At 42.7% G+C, this 10,152-nt stretch overlaps 1 gene segment (V, D, J or C); it reads right to left on the reverse strand.

The window, feature by feature from the left end:
• Positions 1-10,152, reverse strand: part of LOC131196952 (immunoglobulin heavy constant gamma 2-like) — a 47,034-nt gene extending 36,882 nt beyond the window's left edge. Inside the window, 2 exon segments of the C gene segment in view lie at positions 2,121-2,435; positions 10,137-10,152. Coding sequence covers positions 2,121-2,435; positions 10,137-10,152 — 331 coding nt within the window.

The following is a 10,152-nucleotide window of genomic DNA, read 5'->3' on the forward strand; positions in this document are numbered from 1 at the left end:
ATTCCTTGTTTTAATAGTGTTTAGTTCTCATGTTAGATCATGTTGTGGTCCGCCAGCAGCCTGCGGAGCTGGTAACGGAGTCAGACAGCTTTGAGGCTGAGGAAGAACATGGGCCAGTCCTGGAGGCTGGGGGAGGCCTGGATGAGGGCTCTGTGTCGGAGGTTGAGGTGGGGCCAGGGCCATCGGGGAGGGAGGTGCGGATTCCAGAGCCTCCAGAGGCTGACAGTAGTGAGGCAGAGGAACAGGAGGAGCCTGTTCCTAAGGTACGCATGAGAAGAGCTGCCAGAAGGCAAGAGCAGCTAAAACAAAGAGGATGACTCGGGAGTAGGGCCAAGAGATGATTGGCCTCTCCCATAAGGCTTAAAAGACCAGCAACAGCATTTGGGCTCTTTGCCGGAAAACAACATTGATAGCTTTGTCTTGTTGCATTTGTTTTGTATCGGTGTCTTCTGAACTTTTGCCAGGAAAGGCCTTTGGCAGTTTGCCTAATTGGACCACGGTTGGTGATAGGACTGAGGAATTGTGTTGGAAGGAATTTGCTTTAGTTTAGTTGAACTTCGCTGAGAATGAGTTAATTCTCAGCTGTTATAATAAAGTTTGTTTGTTTTTACACTGACTGGGTTTCCTACTACCTACTTGGGCCTGGGTCACAACAGATCATTCTCTTTGAATTTCTTTTCCAACCACAAGGTTTCCTGTCCCTAGAAAGAAACTGGAAGGATTATGTTCTCCAGCCTCTTCCATCTTGCCTCCAAGATGGCCTCGGACACCACCCTATCCTTCTTCATTTCAACCATTAAATGCAAGAGAAGGGACATGAAGACTTAAAAATGTCTACAGCTTCATTATTGGTTAAAGCTGCTTCAAGGATTTAAAAAAAAAAAAAAGCCATAAAACCTTTAGAAAAGCATCAAGACCAGGGGTGCTATTCAGCTGGTCCTGACAGGTTCTGGAGAACCGGGAGTGGAAATTTTGAGTAGTTCGGAGAACCGGCAAATACCACTTCTGGCTGGCTCCCAGAGTGGGGAGTGAATGGAGATTTTGCAGTATCCTTCCCCTGAAGTTGGGTGGGAATGGAGATTTTGCAGTATCCTTCCCCTGCCATGCCCACCAAGCCAACTGCCCATTTTTGGCCCATTTTTGGCCCATTTCGGCTGGTAAAGTGCTGCAGGAGGCTGTCGTGTCCCACTCCTCCGCTGACGGCCGGGTTGGGGAAGTCTGTATCAAGCGTGCCTCTGCAGCTCTGCCAAAGTCCTAGCAGAGTTCTCAAGGCAGGCAGGAGACCAGGAAGTGACTTCAGCAATCCAAGGTAGACTTTGCCTGACTCAGAGAATGCCAGAAAGCAGATCCTTTATATAGGCCATGGGGTGTAGCTCCATGACTCAGCACTTATCCAGGCCTGCCCCTCCCTTCCTTCTGCTGACGTCGCCTATCAATTCTCCGGAAGCGAGGATCTCTCCAGGCTCCAGATGTTGGTAATTGACCTTCCTCAGGCTCACATGCTGTGGGGAAGGGGGAGGGGTCTAGTTGCTCCGTTTGCCTGGGCATGGAGCCAGGGCTGGGAGCTGGAGGCACGTCAGGCCCTCCGTCTTGCTCTGCCTGTCTGGGCATGGTGCCGGGGCTGGGGCCTGGAGGCATGCCAGGACATTCTGCAGCGTTTGGCAGGAGATAAGAGGGACCCGGCTGCGGGGAAAGCGAGCGAGACACAACAGAGGCTGTTCAGGCTGAAAATGGGACAGAGGGGCCATGCTGCCCCCCTGCACCCTGTTTTGGCCAGCAAAGTGCTTCAGGAGACGTCCACCCCATCTCTCTCCTGCTCCCTGCCAGCCCCCCCCTCCTGCTGGCCCACGGAGGAGAACTATAATGCTGATGTAGCCCACGAAGAAATCTAGTTTGACAGCCCTGACTTAGACCTTGCAAGTCATATTGAAAAGGCTCCCTATTCTCTCTACTGTAAGACTTTTGGTCCTAAGAAGAAATCTCATCTTATTCTGATTGCTACTAAATCATTTCCCCACCCCTCCAAGGTTGTACTCAGCGGTTGATTTTTCTTCGGTCAAATCAACTGCCCTTTGAAAAGAAAAGAAAAAAAAGGAGGAATGCAATTTTGGTGGACTCACGGCCAACGTATTTGTTGATTGTGGAGTTGGTGGCTTCATGTACGACATTGCAATAGAATAATTCAGATTCCCACTGGCTAGGGGTGATGGTGAGCAGGCTGGTGTGAGTATACCGGCCGGATGCATGCCGAACTGGAGGGAAGTGGTGGATTCCACTGGTGATGGTGCCTGAATTCCATTGCACTGTGGCTGGTTCAGGAAAGTAGTCTTTGATGAGGCAACCGATAGGAACTACGGAGACAGCGGAAGTCGCTCTGGCCACCCGGGTTGGGCGACTAGGAGTCAATGGGAACACAGTGGGGGCTTTGGGAGGATCTGCAAAGGGAACAATAAAGACAGGAAGATGAAGATGGACAAGGGAATAGCTGGGGAACTCATCAAATTTGCAGATGACACGAAGCTGGCAGGAATAGCCAACACTCCAGAAGATAGGCTCAAGATACAGAAGGATCTTGACAGACTTGAACATTGGGCACTATCTAACAAAATGAAATTCAACAGTGAAAAAAGTAAGGTTCTACATTTAGGCAAAAAAACCCAAAATGTGCAGGTACCATAACTGTGAGAGGGATCTTGGAGTCCTAGTGGACAACCATTTAGATATGAGCCAGCCGTGTGCAGCAGCTGCCAAAAAAGCCAACACAGTTCTGGGCTGCATAAACAGAGGGATAGAATAAAAGATCACGTGAAGTGTTAATACCACTTTATAATGCCTTGGTAAGGCCACACTTGGAATATTGCATTCAATTTTGGTCACCACGATGTAAAAAAGATGTTGAGACTCTAGAAAGAGTGCACAGAAGAGCATCAAAGATGATTAGGGAACTGGAGGCTAAAACATATGAAAAACGGTTGCAGGAACTGGGTATGTCTAGTTTAATGAAAAGAAAAACTAGGAGTGACATAGTAGCAGTATTCCAATATCTCAGGGGTTGCCACAAAGAAGAGGGAGTCAAACTATTCTCCAGAGCACCTGAGGGTAGAAAAAGAAGCAATGGGTGGAAACTAATCAATGAGAGAAGCAACCTAGAACTAAGGAGAAATTTCCTGACAGTTAGAACAATTAATCAGTGGAACAACTTGCCTGCAGAAGTTGTGAATGCTCCAACACTGGAAATTTTTAAGAAAATGTTGGATAACCATTTGTCTGAAATGTTGTAGGGTTTCCTGCCTGGGCAGGGGGTTGGACTAGAAGATCTCCAAGGTCCCTTCCAACTCTGTTATTATGAAAAAATGCTTATTTATTTACGAATATGGAGATACATCGCTTATCTGAAATGTCTTAGATTGTCCGTTTATTATTTCATGAAAATCAGATATTGTTCCACTCCGAGAGGTGCAGAGTTTTAAACCAACTGCTATGAAACCTCACCTCCCAGTGAAGGGAAAATGGGTATGAATTGAAATCTTTATTTATTTGATTAAACAAATGCATATGGCTACCCAGCTTGCGGAAAATGTAACAGCCACGTCCATTAAAGGGAAAGAAGAAAATAATAACAAGCAGATAAAATGTATGGGATGAAACAGAAGTTCACTTTGGCTTAGATGGATCACAGACAAAGACTCAGAGCACCACTACAAAATATGCTTCCTTAGGAGAAGAAAACCCCCTCAGTCAATGCATTTCAAAATACGGCCCCATCTTTGAAACTCAGTTGTTACTTCCTCTTATTCAGCACCATTCTGGACTTTAAAGAAACAAGTAAGTTGCAACGGAAAAAACAACAACCTGACCATCCATCCCACTGAGTGTGAGAAATTTGCAGCCAAAGCAATTAAATCTGGAACTCAAAACCGTAGAAATGATGGTAGACTTTAGGAGAAACTCTTCCATACTTCCACCTCTCACAATACTAGACAACACAGTATCAACAGTAGAGACCTTCAAATTTCTACGTTCTACCATATCGCAAGATCTAAAATGGGCAGCTAACATCAAAACCGTCATCAAAAAAGCACAACAAAGAATGTTCTTTCTGCGCCAACTCAGAAAGCTCAAACTGCTCAAAGAGCTGCTGATCCAGTTCTACAGAGGAATGATTGAGTCTGTCATCTGCACCTCTATGACTGTCTGGTTTGGTTCTGCAACCCAACAAGACAGACACAAACTTCAAAGGATAATTAGAACTGCAGAAAAAAACAATGGCTACCAATCTGCCTTCCATGGAGGATCTGTATACTGCACGAGTCAAAAAGAGGGCTGTGAAAATATTTACAGACCCCTTACATCCTGGAGATAAACTGTTTCAACTCCTACCCTCAAAACGACGCTATAGAGCGCTGCACACCAGACCAACTAGACAAAAGAACAGTTTTTCCCCGAAGGCCATCATTCTGTTAAACAAATAATTCCCTCAACACTGTCAAACTAGTTACTAAATCTGCACTACTATTAATCTTCTCATAGTTCCCATCACCAATCTCTTTCCACTTATGACTGTATGACTGTAACTTGTTGCTGGCAATCCTTATGATTTATATTGATATACTGACCATCAATTGTGTTGTAAATGTTGTACCTTGATGAATGTATCTTTTCTTTTATGTATATTGAGAGCATATGCACCAAGACAAAATCCTTGTGTGTCCAATCACACTTGGCCAATAAAATTCTATTCTATTCTATTCTATTCTATTCTATTCTATTCTATTCTATTCTATTCTATTCTATTCTATTCTATTCTATTCTATTCTATTGTTTCCTGATTGCTTAATTGTACCCTATGACTATCATTAAGTCTTGTATCATTAAGTGTTAAATGTACCCTATGACTATCATTAAGTGTTGTAAATGTACCTTGATGAAGGTATCTTTTCTTTTATGTACACCGAGAGCATATGCACCAAGACAAATTCCTTGTGTGTCCAATCACACTTGGCCAATAAAATTCTATTCTATTCTATTCTATTCTATTCTATTCTATTCTATTCTATTCTATTCTATTCTATTCTCTTCTCTTCTATTCTATTCTATTCTAGTTTCCTGATTGCTTAATTGTACCCTGTGACTATCATTAAGTGTTGTATCATTAAGTGTTAAATGTACCCTATGACTATCATTAAGTGTTGTAAATGTACCTTGATGAAGGTATTTTTTTCTTTTATGTACACCGAGAGCCTATGCACCAAGACAAATTCCTTGTGTGTCCAATCACAATTGGCCAATAAAAATAAATAAATAAATAAAAATTCTATTCTATTCTAAAGGCCCTTAACCACGACAAGATGCAATGGATGGAAGGAGAGGGCCAACCCAAAACAAGAGAGCAATTTCTTGACAGTGAAACAATGAACCAGTGGAAAGGCTTGCCTTCAGAAATTATGGGTGCTCCATCAGTGGAGGTTTTTAAGAAGAGGCTGGACAACCCTTTGTCTGAAATGGGATAGAGCTTCTTAGATGGATTTCTCCCACCTTCTATTAGAGTTTAAGACAGACCAGAGGAAAAAACAACAACCCAGGACTATGTCTACTACATAGTCCTCTACCAAGGCCCTTCCTACAATATCGTTACATCTTTCGTAGAGGTATAATGATGTTGATTTGGGAATTGCAGAGTTTCTCAAGATGGTCCTATGGAATGGGTGGGGGGGAAAAGTGTTTGGAACTTCCCGCCACCTTCCCGAACCAAGTTCATCATCTGAAGGATTAGAGATCTTCTAAAGGGATTTTAGTCTTGGCAGAGAGGCTCAAGCAGGGCGATGGATTCTCTCACACCTGCTTTGAGGCTCACACTCATAATAACAGAGTTGGAAGGGACCTTGGAGGTCTTCTAGTCCAACCCTCTGCCAAGGCAGGAAACACTACAACATTTCAACAGAGCCACAGAGGCTACAACTGAGCCTCTGTGGCTCAGACTGCTAATGCAGTCTGTTATTAACAGCAGCTGCCTGCAATTACTGCAGGTTCTAGAGTCCCACCAGGCCCAAGGTTGACTCAGCCTTCCATCCTTTATAAGGTAGGTAAAATGAGGACCCAGATTGTTGGGGGCAATAAGTTGACTTTGTATATAAATATACAAATAGAATGAAGACTATTGCTAACATAGTGTAAGCTGCCCTGAGTCTTCGGAGAAGGGCGGGATATAAATGCAAATTTTAAAAAAAATGGTTATCATCATTTTCTAAAAATTTCCAGTGTTAGAGCATTCACAACTTCTGCAGGCAAATCGTTCCACTTATTAATGGTTCTAACTGTCAGGAAATTTCTCCTTAGTTCTAAGTTGCTTCTCTCCTTGATTAGTTTCCACCCATTGCTTCTTGTTCTACCCTCAGGTGCTTTGAATAGAATAGAATAGAATAGAATTTTTATTGGCCATGTGTGATTGGTCACATAAGGAATTTGTCTTGGTGCATATGCTCTCAGTGTACATAAAAGAAAAGATATGTTCATCAAGGTACAACACTTACAACACTTAATGATGGTCATAGGCTACAAATAAGCAATCAGGAAACAATCAATATCAATATAAATCATAAGGATTACTAGCAACAAAGTTACAATCATACAGTCATAAGTGGAAGGAGGTGGGTGATGGGAATGATGAGAAGATTAATAATGCAGATTTGGTCAATAGTTTGACAGTGTTGAGGGAATTATTTGTTTAGCAGAATGATGGCGTTCGGGGAAAAACTGTTCTTGTGTCTAGTTGTTCTGATGTGCAGTGCTCTATAGCGTCGTTTTAAGGAAATAGCTTTTGGAGTCATTTTGGAGAATAGCTTGACTCCCCCTTCTTTGTGGCAACCCCTGAGATATTGGAAGACTGCTATCATGTCTCCCCTAGTCCTTCTTTTTATTAAACTAGACATACCCAGTTCCTGCAACCGTTCTTCATATGTTTTAGCCTCCAGTCCCCTAATCATCTTTGATGCTCTTCTCTGCACTCTTTCTAGAGTCTCAACATCTTTTTTATATCGTGGTGACCAAAACTGAATGCAATATTCCAAGTGTGGCCTTACCAAGGCATTATAAAGTGGTATTAACACTTCACGTGATCTTTTATTCTATCCCTCTGTTTATGCAGCCCAGAACTGTCTTGGCTTTTTTGGCAGCTGCTGCACACTCAAGGTAGAGTGCACAAATTTTCCCATCCTGGAAACAAATCTCCTGGCAGCTCCTGGCAGCAATTTAGCAGCTTAGCAATTTTCTAGCTAAATTCTAATGGAAGTCACATTGTCTCTGTCCCCCTTCCACTTGCTAAGATGCAATTGGCCTGTTTTTGCTGCCCGGTAGCTTCACTGTAACTTAACATTGATCTGGGAGGACAGAAACTTTAAATTTCTAGGTTCTATCATATCGCAAGCTCTAAAATGGACAGCTAACATCAAAAACATCATCAAAAAAGGACAACAAAGAATGTTCTTTCTGCGCCAACTCAGTAAGCTCAAACTGCCCAAGGAGCTGCTGATCCAGTTCTACAGAGGAATTATTGCGTCTGTCATTTGCACCTCTATAACTGTCTGGTTCGGTTCTGCAACCAAACAAGAAAGACACAGACTTCAGAGGATAATTAGAACTGCAGAAAAAATAATTGCTACCAACTTGCCTTCCACTGAGGACCTGTATACTGCACGAATCAAGAAGAGGGCCGTGAAAATATTTGCAGATCCCTCGCATCCTGGACATAAACTGTTTTAACTCCTACCCTCAAAACGACACTATAGAGCACTGCACACCAGAAGAACTAGACACAAGAACAGTTTTTTCCCGAAGGCCATCACTCTGCTAAACAAATAATTCCCTCAACACTGTCAGACTATTTACTGAATCTGCACTTCTCATCGTTCCCATCACCAATCTCTTTCCACTTATGACTGTATGACTGTAACTTTGTTGCTGGCAATCCTTATGATTTATATTGATATATTGACCATCATTTGTGTTGTAAATGTTGTACCTTGATGAACGTAACTTTTCTTTTATGCACCAAGAAAAATTCCTTGTATGTCCAATCACACTTGGCCAATAAAAAATTCTATTCTATTCTATTCTATTCTATTCTATTCTATTCTATTCTATTCTATTCTATTCTATTCTATTCTATTCTATTCTATTCTATTCTAGTAGCAGTCCAGATCTTCCTCCAGCTCATCTGGGCAGAAGCGTCTTTGAGGAAGCAGCAAAGCCCAGCTGGGAATTAAAATCTTGCTGGTAGAAACTTTTCTCATCACGAACGAGTCCTAAAGTTAGCAAAGGATGGGGTATTTTTTTTTTTTTAACGTTTCATTTAGGATCTCCAAAACAAATGCTGGCATTGAGCCTTCATCTCCGTTGCTGCTTTGTTCTTCACTAACTATTTGAACCTAAAATTGCCATAGGTAAAGGTAAAGGTTCCCCTTGCACATATACGCTAGTCGTTCCTGACTCTTGCGGGCGGTGCTCATCTCCATTTCTAAGCCGAAGAGCCAGCCCTGTCTGAAGATATCCCCGCGGTCATGTGGCCGGCATGACTCAATGCCAAAGGTGCACGGAGCGCTGTTACCTTCCCACCAAAGGTGGTCTCTATTTTTCTACTTGCATTTTTTACGTGCTTTCGAACTGCTAGTTTGGCAGAAGCTGGGACAAGTAACGGGGAGCTCACCCCGTTACACGGCACTAGGGATTCGAACCACTGTACTGCAGACTTTTCGATTGATAAGCTCAGCATCTTAGCCACTGAGCCATTATTAAAATTGCCATAGATTGCCACCAAAAATGACAGATGAGCACAGGGCACCAAGCAGGTACCCAGTTAGCTTACGTCTGCCTTCTGGCTGATCTGAACAACTCAACTAGCAGCTTACATATCACACAGCTGAAAATACCCTACTCAATTCAGAAGTGGAGAAATTCTTGGGTGGGTTTTATGCTCACCCAAGAGCCCCCATTCTTTCCAATCCCTGAACCTTCCAGCAAATAGCAAGTGTGACACCCAGATAATATCTTACTCGCTGCCACTTTCTCTGAACCCCGGCATTCATCAGGAAGCTCATAGCTGGGCTCTGGTAGGGTGTAGAAACCCGTTTCTGTCCCTAGCTTAACTAGACTTGATTAAACCTGAAGGATAACAAATGGCACAGTTAAAGAGCCAGCCCGGGAAAAGGTTTCCTTTCTTCTAACACATTTCAACTCAAAAATAACTGATCTCCCAAATGAGCCATCCCAAGAAATATCCATATACTGGTATTTAAGTGTATGATCAAAAATGATCCATTGAGGATCAAACTTGGAGCAGATGCTAAGGCAGCTCTTACTACTTCTCAGCTCAAGCTTCAGAAATATCCCAGCTGAATATTATCTTTTTATCTGAATATTCAGCATTTTTCACTAGCAGAGCCTGAGTTCATTGGTAAGGCCTAAACTTTCCAGTTAGGTCTCCAGCTGGAGAGGGTAGCTAATTAATCCTATCTGATCATTCATCCTGCTGTCCCATTGTCTCCTGCTTTCAGTCCCAGTATCTTCCTCATTAGCTACATCCTTGAGTAACTTACCAACGAATCTCATGCCTTGAGCTAGATTCTCAATTTCTTAACTTGACGCACTTCAGATCCTTTCATATCATGCTGAAAAAGATCATGAGGGACTAAATGGCTGATAGATCAGATGTCAACTTCTAAGCTTCCTGGTTATTTGTGCAACTTGGAAGATGCTAAGGAAGAGAGATAAAGATATTTTCTTTATCCCCAGTGATAAAACTTCTACCTCAGCTTCACAGCTGTCCATGGCTAGAATGCATGCATGGATTGCTATCCTGCCAAACCCAACTGAAGTTGGACCGTAATCTGGAATATGAAGCTCAGGTAACTTCTGGTAGGACTACAACTTGCCCGGTTTCCAGGTGGGAGACTCAGCTGAGGTTTAAGGATAATGGAATGCAATTAACTTACAAGATGTTCCAAGCCTCCTACCAAGAATTTCATTAGTGAGATACATGGAAGATGTTGATGACCAACTCAACATCTGTAGCACCTCGCTTACCTCAACATTCTACCTTTGAGTCTTCCCAAGTCCCAAATTTAGATGAATTGTATACTCACCAGGTTGAGGGTCCAT

This window comes from Ahaetulla prasina, chromosome 4, assembly GCF_028640845.1.
Source record: "Ahaetulla prasina isolate Xishuangbanna chromosome 4, ASM2864084v1, whole genome shotgun sequence".
Lineage (NCBI taxonomy): Eukaryota > Metazoa > Chordata > Lepidosauria > Squamata > Colubridae > Ahaetulla > Ahaetulla prasina.